The 14,300-nt window shown below is 41.3% G+C and overlaps 1 protein-coding gene across 2 annotated transcripts in view; it reads left to right on the top strand.

Annotated features, from left to right (window-relative positions):
• PHLDB2 (pleckstrin homology like domain family B member 2) overlaps positions 1-14,300 on the top strand; it is a 71,187-nt gene that overhangs the window by 22,843 nt on the left and 34,044 nt on the right. For both annotated transcript variants that reach the window (XM_075169059.1, XM_075169067.1), the window contains exons 4-6: positions 1,021-1,404; positions 3,708-3,851; positions 4,714-4,851. In XM_075169059.1, the coding sequence (XP_075025160.1) occupies positions 1,021-1,404; positions 3,708-3,851; positions 4,714-4,851 (666 nt within the window). The remainder of the gene's footprint in view (positions 1-1,020; positions 1,405-3,707; positions 3,852-4,713; positions 4,852-14,300) is intronic.

The following is a 14,300-nucleotide window of genomic DNA, read 5'->3' on the forward strand; positions in this document are numbered from 1 at the left end:
TAAAATATGACTAAAAATAAGAAGGGTTTCTTAGAAATCGGAAATGGGATCATTAGTGCAGGTATTAATGGCAAGCACGGAACTCTCACAGTGGTCTTTTTTCCGGCAGAATTTTCAGTAGGCTTATGGTAAGCAATTTTTAATTTTTTCTTCTTTAGCAAAAGAAACATGAAATTACATAAAAGCATCACTTCTTAATATAGTAAAATAAGACAAGTATAGCTTTCTGATACTTTTCATGAAGTATCATAGAGATTTAGAAATCTTTCAGGAATTAAATGTTTATAGCAACTTGAAGCACGTGAGGTCAAACTGGCACAGCTATTCAGCTTCTCAAGTTTGAAATGTTGTTATGAATCCATATGGTATTTGAGTTAACTGGTAAATAAAGACTTCCCCCACTTCTGTGCATTTGACATCTGTTGTATGTTAGATGTGATGCCTCATTTTTCTGTTAATGCTCCTAAAACTGTGTGTTTCAAAATGTGGACTAATTCTCTCCCAAAGAAGGGAATCAAAGTTAACAAAACAGAAAATCCAAAAAGGTCAGGAATGAGTGAGTTCATGGAAAATCTGTGCAACGTTTTGCAGCTTGGCAGGAGTACAGCGTAAGTGTAAAGTGGAACAATTAGTGATTTATACAGTCAGCTCACTGGACATGTGTACACACAAATGGGGTGTGGTTACAACAACCTGAATAAACAATATTAATATTAAAATTTTCTACATTGGAAAGATAATGTCAGGACATCTTATTTAAGTAGCTATTAATTTCTGTGAAATGTACTTTTAATTTTTTAAGTTCTTCTTCCATGTTAACTTTGATTCTTCATCTTGCACTGTAATTTATTTATGTATATCTGTTTATTATCTCTAAGTGCTAGAGACATACATGGAACTGGAGGACTTTAATCCTTCACTCTAAAAAAACATAAAAAATAACCAGCAAACTTTTTTTAACCTCATCTTTACTTTAGCTCACATGTGATGCTTAGTGCTATTATCTTTTTTTTAAACTAGGAACGACAGCGGCTGGAGACAATCCTCAATCTGTGTGCAGAATACTCCAAATCTGACAGCACCCCCGCTGCAGCTACAACAGTTGCCGATGTTCAAAAAATTAACAAAGAACTCGAAAAACTTCAGCTCTCCGACGAGGATTCGGTGTTCGAGGACTCCCAGATGAATCTGGAAACGCGGTTCAGGAGCCACTTGAAATCATCTGCAAGTGACTCGGACTTCTCGGAGCTGAGCAGCCACAGCCGCAGCACTGCTGCTTTCCACTCCTCTAGAGGGTTGAGAGCTGACGAGCACTTCAACGAAAGCGCGAAGCCTCCACCTTCTGCTGCTCCCGGCTTCCTGAAGGATGCCACCGAATCGTCCTACCTAAGCATCACACCAAAGGTAATGCTGAAAGAGTACAATCTGGGTTCGGCTGCTCAATCTCCTCTAGGAGTCGGCTGCCCTGGCAGGGCCACAGTTAGGATGGCTTAGGTGTGAGAATTAATCTTAGAGCTCATACAGCTTAGTAGCCAGCGAATGATTATTTCATTTTCTATGGAAGCTATTGGTACTGGAAGGTTTTTTTTCCAGAGGGATGTACAGTTCAGGAAGAGTTTTAAGATTTTTCTGAGGGAGAAGGATGTTCTTGAACACTTATAGCTACTTAAATAAGGAAGGTTTCAGGAATCCTGCTTCGCACTGTGCTGGGATGTAGGAGGGAAGGGAAGCTCTGCCGTCTTCTCCCAGCCTGAGGCTCCTGTCTCCTGTAAGAGGAGGATGTTTTCCTGTGGGCAAACCAGAACAGTCGCACGGGAGGTGAAGAGGAGTTGCCTGAGCCAAATCTACTGTCCTGTCTCCTTTCCCGGGGTTGGACCCCAGCCACTTGTCAAATCGGCTGTTGCCGCTCAAGGGGCGCGCGGCAGCAGCCAGCCTCCTGCCGCTCTAACCCAGCTCCTGCGTTTGATAAGCTGCAGCCCCTTTCCTGTGTACTTCACACTGCTGCTCCGTTACTGAAGGGAAATTGTCCTTTAAAAACCGAGCTAACAGCATTCCTGACAATTTCCTTCGGCTAGGGCAGCAGCAGCCTCCTGCGGGCTGGGGCAGGGACCTTTCGTCGTCTTGGGTCAGTGCCTGGGCTCTGGTGTGCCAGACCAGCAGTGCCACAAATCCTGGTGACAGGCAGTGTGTTCAACAACTGTATTCGAGAGTTAGAATGTGGAGCGTAATAAGACCAAGCAAAGCCATAAAAGCAGGTTTCTGTTTAACAAATTCACACCTTCAAAATACTTTGTCTCTCTCCTTTTTACTGTTATTTACACACTGTATGAGCTTCAGCACGGTTATATGCCTAACATGAATTGTATTTAACCTCTGCTTAACATACATCTTTATAGTCAATAGAAGTGCGTATGTGTAGAAGGAGAGAGAGGTGTGATAGAAAAACGTTTTATCTTATAAAGGAGTGTCTCTCTGGGAATCTGTCTGCCGAGTCTTTCGGTGTGAAATTATGTTGAACAGAAACATGCTATTTTGGCTTTACTTGGTCTTTCCGTGTTGAAAAGGTAGTAAGGCATTTCACTTACAAGTTACCGTGGTCTTGCATTTCTTCCCCATTTGTTGCTTTCTTCATGCAAGTCAGAGATCCTATTTTAAATCCTTATTAGGAAGTTGAAATCGAAGATGTTATGTCAGCATTATCCGGACAGGATACCGGACAAAAAGAGGCTTTCCTGCTAGGATTACTAATGCTAATCAAGGAATACCATTCATTCATTCTTTGTAAAGGGTGTTCTGCTAAGCCCCGAGAAAAGCAATAACAAGCAACTGTGTTAATGAAACGCTGCTCATTGTTTTAAAATATCAAGGTGAGATTTGTCCAGGATAAAATGCCTGCTCTCAGAATAGCCATTCAGTAGCCGAGCTGAGCCTCTTTTGAGCAAGGCTGTGTGGTCCCGTGGTTGACGCGAAGCCCCGCGCGCAGCCCACTCCTAATTCTGACTGGGGACAATGAGCGAGCAGCCTTACCGGCGTAATTGGATCGCAAGCCCCTGGGGTCAGATGAACGTGAAGAATACATTTGAAACTCAATACTCTTTGATCTAGCCTTTGCTGGTATAAGATCACAGGTATTTTCTTAATCACGTTGTTTAATTCTTGGCACAGTTATCTAGTAAGTAAATGGCAATGAAAAGAGCAATGTTAAGGGTACTACTTCCTCAGTGCTCACTGGGGAGACAGAACCAACTTTTGTCCTTATTTTACAGAAGCTGCCCATCTTAATGGCTGGTTACAAAAATGTCCTATCCTACCTCCTGGCTTTTATTATATGAACAGCTGATATTTACATAAAAAGCATCTTCATCTATTTGTGTTATTTTTATAAGGGAAAAACTGGATTTTTACAACCCAAATAGCACAGCATGTAAAGTATTCTCAAAGATTAGGTTTTAATAATTCCTGTAGCATGAATAGTATTTACTGTTAAGTATAGTATTTACTTCCAATGCCTGGAAGTAAAGTATCATGTTTGTTTCTCTTGTACACCTTCTAAATATAGAAATACCAATATAGTAGTTATGAAATATGTAATGGGTTCAAAATCAGAAGTACCGTACTTGTCTAAAATGAACACAATATGAAAGGGGGAAGGAAAGACAGTGTCTTAACTCTTTTTCTAATGAACCTCTTGTAACGTGCAACTGCAGATACCAGAATGCACAAGTGATGAGCAAAGAGGGCAGGAGCTTGGTCGACTGGAGGAGGAGCGCATAGTAATACTAAATAACTTGGAAGAACTTGAGCAGAAGATCAAAGATTTAAATGACCAGATGGATGAATCCTCAAGAGAGGTATGAAATATGTTTTGGTTTTAAATGTCTGGCTTGTTAGGTATGTCTACCTAGCATAAGTCTGATGGGTTCAGCAAGTACATGGGGAACTCATGGATGTATGTAGCCTTCATATTCTGTACTTTTTCACCAGAATCACGGACCTGGCAGTCTCCTACTATGAAGGTTATTTTTCCCCAGCTGGGAGATGGATGTAATGCTCAGATTAGCCTTTCCTAGCTGAAACCATTATACTCCTAAGCGGAATTAGAACAATCTTGCTTGTTGAATGGTCACTCAATTGATCTGCATACCTTGTGTCACTTGGGAGTTTTATGGTATATCTCCTGTGACCGTTTAAAGAGAAAGGAAGTGAGACAACTTCCTTTTAAACTTCCTTGGCTTTACGGCGGCAAGGGTATGTTGGCACCCTCTTGACTTCTGGAATCTCACAGTTGCAGACTAAGCTGGCCAGGCATTTGGGTTGTGCTTGCTCCAATTATCAGCGACAGGAAAGAAACAGCTGTTCCAGAAGGGTTTCCTGCGGAGCCTGGGCACAGAGAGTCGGTACAGTACCACAATAGGAGGAAGCACAGAGGAGAAGTGTTAGAAAAGAAAAAGTTTTGGAAACGAGTATCTTCAAACTAAATTTGGTTTGGACTTTATTTTGCAGTATTTTATGTTGCAGTTTTACTTCTTCTCAGATTTGTCATCTCTTTTTTTAACTTTCTTTTGTGGGAGTAAAACTTTTTTTTCCCCCTCTTTTTAAAATGTTTCTCTGTTGTGAATAATCACCAACTCACTCCCTTTCCCCCAGAAAATTATGTGTTTCAAGATTTCTTCTTAATCTGGACTGCTTCTGAAAAATGTTTTGTATTCCTAGTTGGATATGGAATGTGCCCTTTTGGATGGGGAACAGAAATCTGAAACAACAGAGCTGCTGAAAGAGAAGGAAATATTGGATCATCTAAACAGAAAAATAGCTGAGCTGGAGAGAAATGTTATTGGTGAAAAGACAAAGGTAATTGAGTTATCTTAGCTAGCTGTGTGCTCTGTTACCCTTGATCTTCAAAATACATTTATATGATTAACATATTGATGGAGGTTATTTTATGAAGTACTGTCTATAAGTAAATGTATTTGATAAATATGGAAGAAAAAAATAGTTGTCTCACCATCATCTCCCTCTAACAGTCGTGTTTCCCAAGGTATGCTTGACAAGCAAAATATAGTACGCTTAAGTAAAAAGACCTGACCTCCTGTGAAGATTTTTTTGATTAATAAAAAATCCACATGGGGCTTGGACTTGGGTTATCTGTTGTTTAAAAGAACAGTATTAATTGAACTGTTCCACTACCTTCCATTGTAGGTTATATATTTTGAATTAACAAAACAAACAAAAAAAAAGAATCCTTTCTCAGCAAAGGAACAGAATAAAAGAAGGCTGCAGTTTCAGAAGATGGCTTTATCTATTGTTACATAGAATGATATATAAGACATCTGTCAAGTATGTAATTTTAAAGCAATTACGTTGGTTTATTTTGTTTGCTGACTGACTGACAATTTTAGTACTGTAGAACATTCTCTCTGTGATTAAGTCCAAGGAATTAACTAGTTCTCCTATACAGTCAGATACTTAATTGCTCTCAAATACGCAGCAAATATATATATAAGCATATATTTGCAAAACAGGATAGCACTATAATAAGGTTTTAAGTACAGAAATGGAAGGGGCCTGCAAGATGAAGCTGTCCCCCTCCAACCAGGGAGCACTGGTTCCCTCCAGCTGGCTCTCCGCTGGCCTCTCCAGGCGGCAGTTCCCTTCTCCACGGGGGATGTCCCACAGCCAATAATATCTCAAGGTCAGGAAGCTTTTCCAGGGCTTTCAGCCAGTAATGTTTCCTTTTTAAATTTCATCCTCTACCTCATAATTTAAACCTGTCACTTGTGGAAATACTCTAGCTGGTCTCTCCCCCTCTTTTTTCATGCTTTCCAGAAATATCTGGAAGTCTTCTGCATTATTTGCTTTTGCTTAGACAAGCTGCACATTTTTAGCTCTTTCACAGTTCCCATTTAATTCACACCTTACAGCTTGCATTGTTTTATTCTGAGCTTTTTGTCTTTAATTTCTGCCTACCCTGTCTTTAGCCTGAACACTGTTTTGCGGCTGCACTCATCAAGCCTGTGTCTGAGAAGGAGAATGGTGCTCCCACCTCTCTGCCCTGTGGAGCGACAGCGCACGTCCAGTTTAGGCTGGAACTTTCGTGGACTTTCCTGCCTGCACTTTTCCTTGTTCTCGTGTACCCCTCAGCGATCCTTCAGCTTTCGGTGTTGCCTGTGGTCACGTTTTAAGTTGTCCATGGAACGTGTTTCATACTTGCTTTTTAGTATAAAGATGAGTTTAAAGTTGGTAACAGCAGATAGGGTGGTGCAAGCGGATACCCTCTGAAAGGACGCTGCTAGAAGTTTTGGTTGCTAGGTGGTAACGAATAACATATCCAGAAATTCAAGAGATCTTTTGCCTTTTATATTTGTTCTCTGGTAGCCTCGAAGTTCAATGAGACTAATGGAAATTATTCTAAAACCTGTAGGTTGTTTAAATTTCCTTGCGATCATATGATGGAACATTAGTGTGTGGCAGTCAGAAAATTAAAACGCCAGGTCTAGTTTAAATTTTCAGTTGAACTGAAACATGGAAAGCAGCCTAGAAAAAGCACTTTTGTTATTTAAAAGTCAAGTTTACTCAAAACATTTTTTTCAGTATGAGGCTTGCCACTAGTCAGATCAGTTACAATATTTGAGTTTTCTTTTCTTTCGTGTTCCTTTTTTTTTTTTTAAAAACCAACAAAATAAAAAAACCAGCTGTGAGTGTGTGCTCTAGACTTAAAGCCATGGCTCAGTTAATGCTGAAATTATCTTTGTAGAAATAAACTCTAAGAGAGCCCGCAGGTTTTGTTCTGGAAGGTGTCTGAAAGCATTGCATAAAAGTGAAAGTTTAAAAAAGAAATGGGAGACAAGCTTCTGCGAACAGGCAGAATATAAAGTGACAGCTGAAGTGTTCTGGAGAAAGTAGTGTCAGCCAGCAAAACAGATGGCACTGATCATGTCAACAAATAACAGTTCTGCCTGACTTGAAGCAACAGCATTTTTTAAAGCTTAATTTGGGAGTCTGTAAGTTTAAGGTTGCAGCCCTGCAGATCTGATGCAAGATAGGCAACATCTTGGCTCTGTAGGAGTACAGGATTAACCCCCCCCAGAAAAGGGGTGCTCAGGTGCTCAGGTGGAAAGGGTAGGTGGTCCTTTTTGCTGAAATAATTCGAAACTTATGACCTCCTCAACAGAATTAAGGCTCAGGTTTTGGCCAATAGTTGCCACCCTGTTGATGATACTTTTTGTGTTGTTTCTTGGAAGAACAAGTGTCCCAGCGTCCACAGAGCGGTCACAGTTTCTTCTAGTTGCCTGAATATTTCACCCCTAATAATACTGGTGCTCTTTGGTTTTGGTGGTGCTTCCCGGCAAGAAGCTGTCAGGTCCTGTCGCTCAGACAGCGGTTACATTTCTGTCGGGTAAGGGAGAGACATCTGAATACATGGTGTTGTCTTGAGGTGAGAGGGAGGGTTAATTTCACGCACAAAATGATGGTGGGGCGTTAGTGCCGAACATGATGGCACTTGTCTCAGGGGCGACTTGAGCGTCTCCCGGAATTTGCCACTGATCTCGGCACCTGTTTGACAGGAAACCCCTGCCTGGTTGTGTTTCATCCTTACCCGTGCACCTGTTTGAAAAACTTGTGAAATTCTTAAAAAGAGAGATCATATACTACAACCTAATTATTGGGCCATGTTATGTACTTGAAATAGACTGTAGGTGGAAGCTCTTGTACTACTTTCTACCCAATTATTTGATTTTTTTTTTTAAATGCCCTGTGCACAATTTATTTAGATGAGGACACAAAGTTTTGCCAACATTTGCACAGTTTTAAAGCCACAGTTTCTAGCCCTTGCAAGGCAAGAGAATCGACTGGAAAACATACTTGAAGGCAGGAGAGTTGTGAGTTCAGTTTTGGGCTGTGCCAGCATGCTCTTTGCTGTGGTAAAATGTCTCTGTGTGCCAGCACCTTGCTTGTAAATCAGGAACAGATTTTGCAAGTGGGTTTGTATGTTATATGGTACGCTGCATTCTGATCTCGTTCGAGGCCTGTGCTCAGCCCTACCTGAACACATGGCGGGACTAATGGTGAGGAAGAAGGAATGAATCGGTGGGGAAGATAATGTAGCGCACACCCTGGGGTGGGTTGAAAGTGTTTCCCTTGCTTTTGTGAGTATGCCACCACACACGCTGTAAGAAACGAAGCAATTAGTGTTGATTTACTTCTTAGGTTTTGGAAATAAGAGCTATAAGCTGTTGCCGTTTTGAAAAGAGGATGAGAGAGCCTTTCAGCACCGCTGCAGGACTCGGCATAGTTCTGGCTGTGGTGCGTCTCTGCCAGGTACAAGTGCTGACAGGACTCAGTTGTCCTGGCTGGGGCAGCTACTTCCAGAGCTGGGGAATGGGAATGTTGCTTGGCATGGCCTGTGCTTTCAGCTATGCTGGAAATCGTACTAGTGTATGGAAGAAGGTCTAGCTTTGCCTCCATGGTTGTGCTTCTTGTGCACAGCTTACAATCGTCTCTTTCTTTCTTTCTTTCTTTTTTTTTAACTACCATGCCCTGCATATTTGGTTTTATCCACAGGAAAAGATGACCAACTATGTATTTGAATAGCAGCATTTAAGCTATTAATTGCAAATTCCAGTTATGCAGGGACAGCCCTGATAAGTCACTAGTAACACAATTTGACAGATGAAGCTCTCCAGGAGAGAGCTTTGCTACAGATATTGACAAAATTACTTTGAGCGCAGCCTGCTCTGGAGAGAGCTGAGCCGGGCAGTACCCAGGAACAAGCAAGCAGGTGAGCCATCTCCCTTTGCCCTGCCACCCGCCCGCTTCCTGTAATTACCGCGGCAGTCATTCATGTTACTGTACCGTGGGCGTACAATAATGATGCTATTGTTTCCAGTGGAATAGCACCTCAGGTCCACGGTGCTATTTACGATTATGGCTTCCTCCCAATGACTCTTCACTCACGAGACTTAGTTCAGGATTGATGTTCGTCTATAAGGAAGCTGGAGAAAATTGTATTTACCTGATTGGATGTAATCCAGGTTTGCAAAGTACTTTCTTTTCATACAGTGCTTCCTTAGTCTGTCTAGTTTTAAAACACGCAGTCCAGCATGTGTGGAGAAAGATGCTTAATGATTTGCCGTGCCTCATGTCTCCATGTTAAAGCATGAGGTTGAAAGTAACAACATAGCTGGGGAAAGAAAGAATAGTTCAGCAAGCGTGAATAAACAGGAATAACTGAGAATGAGTAATGAATTCAGCAGAAGTGCTGTGGGAGGTAATCATAGCTAAATGGGAGGTTTGGCAGAGAGTTTCAAAACAATTATTTATGCAAAAGTTTAGACTGCCTTTTAAGAGAGGGAGGTTATTCCTTTCCTTCTGGAGGACCTTTGCCTTAGGTCATGGTGGAAATACGTACTCTGGGACTCTTATCAACCCGGGTTTCCTGTCCCTCTTCAAGAGCAGAAATCAGGAGCAGCTGGCAGCGGATAACTCATCTTTTTTTGGAATACATTTAATTTTGTCCGCATGCTTTTGTGGAAATATTTTTCAGTCATTAACAGAATATCCCAGACATGCCAAAACGTTTGAAGCTCGGCCTCTTTGCTGAATTAGTATTGCAAAGACTTGGAAGAATTGAGTCAAGGAAAGAGCAGCTGTCTGATGAGCCACCAGTAATCAAAGTTAAATATACAGTGGTCTCTCCTCAATCCTTTCTCTTCTGGATTCAAAATTCCTGCTGTTGTTTTTTATCCTGATGAATCTTTTCTGGTCAGATTCCAGTTCAGCAAGATTTAAGCAAGTGTTTTAAATGGATGAGTTTTCATGTCTATAACATTATTAACCTCCTTAAGACATGATATACAAGATTAAGTATTTTGAGGAATACCTGCATCCACTGGATATATCCACATAAGGATATCCTGTAGAGAGAACACTAATGAGGAAAAAGATGATATGAAGACTCAAGGAAAAAAATTTGAATTCTCAAGTTTTCTTTTAAAACAGTCATGAGGGAAATAGCGGAATGGATTGTACCACTAAGGGAAATTCTCTTACTGTCATCTAGATGTTGAAGATGATACAGAATTTTGATTTTCTCACTTGAAATTTTTTTTTTTCTGGTTTGGATAATTATTTCCTCTTCTTTTACATTCATGAAGAAACAGTGCTGTAGAATTAGGGGTTTTCTTTTGCCTCCCCATCTCTTCACTAGGACAACACATTGCAATGGTCAGAGAGTGAGCTTAGAAATTCCAAAAAACTTGAGTTGTCTTAGGAGCAAGTTAATGTGTGCAACTATTGTGATTTTTTTTTTTTTTACTTACAGCAGAGGGATTGCTTACTCTGATTTAAAATGCTTTTTAGCATTAGTTTTATACATGCATGTGAAACAAAACCATTGAGATGTCTCATACAGATGCCATCACTGTATACAGTCTGTTATTATATAATAAATTAGTTACCACTCATACAGTAAAAAGAACTATTGTGAAATACCTTCTTCTATCATACTATGCTCCTTTTCATATCCCTGACATACTCCCCCCTCCCCCCCAATGGCTTCTTTTATGAAACCCACAGGGATTTAGTGACAAATAGCTAAACCGTGACAAGTTTTATGCTTCTGTCCTAAAGAGATCAAGCAATGCAGGAAAGAGTAGTCTGAAAAATATAAAAGAGGAGCATGTACAGTTTGTGCACAGGAGGATCTGTTTCATTTCAACAGTATTTTTTAAATCAGAGTTGTATGCAGTCTGATTTGTATCAGCCATAGCATTAGAAATGCTTTCAATTTGCAAGAGTGCTGGAAGAGTTGGTAGACCTCAGGTTTAACCCTTTCCCCATGTGTACCATTTGCCCCTTTCAGCGAGGAAGCACTGAAGAGCAGATAACATTCCCTAGCCTGCTTTCTGTTAGGGACTAGACTATTTTCTTACAAATTCATGGCAAGGGTTAGGCCAATTTCATCAGTGAAAGTCAAATGTTAAAGTCAAATTTTCTTGCTCTTCCACTTATTCTCCAAAATGCTTTACTGAATGGACAAACTCTGTAGCATCACACCATTTCCAAGGAAAAAGGAATCATTTCTGTAGCCTGCTCTTTCTCCTCCACTTCTAGCTTTTGCAGTAGATTATTTTGGAGAAGGGCAGTGTAAAAGAATAAAGTTTGGCTAGAGGGGAAAGCATGAAGATGAGATGGAGAAGCTTTTCAGAACAAAGAACAGCATGTGCTTCTCCTTGCTTCTGAGAAACCTATGAGACTAGCCGATTCCATACAGAGAGACAGAGTGTGCATGTCTGGAGCTTGCTGTGGGTAATGAGATGTTGCTACCTTAAAACGTGATGAGTGGCAGGTGAGTTAGACTGAGGAACATCCTGGGGTACTTCAGACTGGAAAATTTAAAGTATAAGAACATGTTGGATGGCAGGGCATTCAGTATTTTTTTTTCTTCACTTATGGCTTGTAGGTTTCTCTACAGTTTCTCTTTCTTTCTGAAAATAACACATGCACTTGGGTTTTTTGTTGTTGTTTTTTTTTTTTGGGGGGGGGGGAGGGAGTGGAGTGGGGTTGGAAGGTTGTAGAGTGAGCCCCATTCACCTAGCCATACAATCCATTTCACAGTGACCTGGTAGAAACGATAGGTTTCTTACTTTGTTTTTTTTCCAATTTTTATCTGGATTTTTGAGAAGCTTTCTCTGTTTCATCCACGTTCACTCTGACTCATTTCTGCAGAGTCTACCAGTTTATGCAGGAAGGTTGGTTCAGAAGGCACATACATATGCCGCTCTACAATTTTAGCCTGCCTGCCTGCAGTAGCAGAATGTGATGAATGACAAATTGAAAAGTAGGATGACTTCTCTGCAGAAGGGGTGTGGGGACCTGCTGGGGTTTTAAGTAGCAGTATTGATCAGGCATAGGGCATCCTTAACCACAGGATATAACACTGAAGCAATTGATTTCTCTCGTTCTTTCTGTTGTTCCCATTCTTCTAGAGGCTATGATTGTCTTTAATACTGTCCTTTTATCGCCTCTGTGTCCTCATCATCTATGAGATGTGTTGGATATATATTCTTTTTTTTTTCTCTCTTTGCCCTAAAATCAATTCTACCAGATCTAAAGGTTGATTTCCTTTTGTAACTGACCCGTGTTGATCACTCATGGTCTGTGTTCATACCGTGGGTGTTCTGCTGTCATCCTGTGTCTGTGCTTTTGCGGGACAGTCACACGTCAATTCTTTGTACTGCCAGCCTTCGCGATATTCAGATATCCTCCAAAACTGATCCAAGCTATGCCCCAGCATCACCAAAAACCCAGTCAGTCCTGCTCTGTGTCCTGGCTGACCCTAAGTTCATTTAACACGTACCTAGAGGCAGAGCACAGGGCAAGTTGTGCGGTAGGCTAAGACCAGATGATATGCTTTACTGAGTGTACTTTTTTTCTCTGGAAACAGGATGTTAAGAATTCAGCCACACTACAGTTAATATGACCCCGGAGTCAACGCTGGGGCTGAGAAGCAGTTGTCTGCAGAGAAATGTTTAACAAGTACAAGCTCATGCGGTTAAGACGAGGATGAGCAGCTGGAGCACATGGATTCTGTTCACAGCTCTGCCGCTGGCTCTCTTGAGCAAACAGCTCGCGGAGCCAGCCGCAGGCCTGCCTCGGCTGCATCTTGCACTTAGCTCGCAAAGTTATTAATCTTTTCCCTTCTGAAAGAACTAGCCTTGATCCATTTATAGAAGAGACTGTATGAAAAAACTCTGATGATTTATTTATTTATCAAATTACTTTTGTGAATTAAATCGACTTTACCAATGCACAGTCAGAGATGTCAGCGAACTTAACTCCACAGCTGCAAAACATATAATGCCTCTCATTGCTGAAAGTGATATTTCCTGTTAAGACTGCTCATTTTGAAGGGAGCCAGTTTGGTGGGATGTTAGCACTTCCTATGCTATAAATAGAACAGAGGAGTATCACTTTCAATCTCAAAGGAATACATTTCTAATTTCTTGAGGGAAGTAACAGTATCTCTGGTAGGATTCTCGGGGAGTTTTATACTTGCTGATGATGTCTCCTCACATTTGAGGTTCTACTTGCTTGTTAATGAACGAGCGTACTTGTTGCAGTGCGTTGACCTTTAGAGAGCTATTAATAGCTTGAGGGGCATGATACTGCAGCTAATGTCAGAGAAGTCCTTGCTGCCTTAGATTGCTAGGTGGGCAGAAAAGGAAAGTCAGAAACAATGTGGCAGACCATAGGTTGAATGTTAAATGGACAGCAAGGTTTGTGAGGAGGGGAACTACCAGTTTATTCATAGATTTCCTTCCGTGTTGGAAGTAAGGATGACTCTGCAAACAGGGTTCCTTGGGGACAGAGGGCTAGAGGTAACCTCTCAAGAGTTGCATGCTTCTCACTGCAAGACAGACATTGAGGTGCTGGAGCGTGTCCAAGGAAGGGCCACAAAGCTGGTGAAGGGTCTGGAGAAGAGGTCATATGAGGAGTGGCTGAGGGAACCGGGACTGTTTAGTCTGGAGAAGAGGAGGCTGAGGGGAGACCTTACCAATCTCTACAACTACCTGGAAGGAGGTTGTAGCGAGGTGGGTGTTGGTCTCTTCTCCCAAGTAACAAGTGATAGGACGAGAGGAAATGGCCTCAAGTTTCGCCAGGGGAGGTTTAGATTGGATATTAGGAAAAATTTCTTCACCAAAAGGGTTGTCAAGCACTGGAACAGGCTGCCCAGGGAAGTGGTGGAGTCACCATCCCTGGAGGTCTTTAAAAGACATGTAGATGTGGCACTTAAGGATGTAGTTTAGTGGGGCTTGGCAGTGTTAGGCTTACAGTTGGACTCGATGATCTTAAAGGTCTTTTCCAACCTAAATGATTCTATGATTCTCCCTCATTGTGCAGCTTGCATGTGCTACATCCTCCGTATTTCTGAGCCCTGCTGCTGTTGTTGTAAGACAGAGGCTAGTACAGGAAGTCCAGGTAATTGAATATGCTGGCTCAGTTGCTCATTTTTACAAGCTAAAGAAAATAAAATAATGTTTTGTGTTCAGCATTTTGTTCATCTGATTGTATGAGCTGAGAAGCTGCACGTGTAAATGAAAATAACAGAGCTGGGAATTTGGCTGACATTGGGCTGAATGAGAATGCTTCCTCTTGTTGTTTTTAAATACTGGGAAAATGAAATCCCCGCCCCTTGATCCCACTCGGGTTTAGAGATAAAACCATAAAGAAAGCAGGCAGCTAATACATGTTTGTTATTGCACCTCTACCATGTGTGAGGGTTTGAGAACAAAGAGAAG

Source organism: Calonectris borealis, chromosome 1 (genome assembly GCF_964195595.1).
Source record: "Calonectris borealis chromosome 1, bCalBor7.hap1.2, whole genome shotgun sequence".
Classification (NCBI taxonomy): domain Eukaryota; kingdom Metazoa; phylum Chordata; class Aves; order Procellariiformes; family Procellariidae; genus Calonectris; species Calonectris borealis.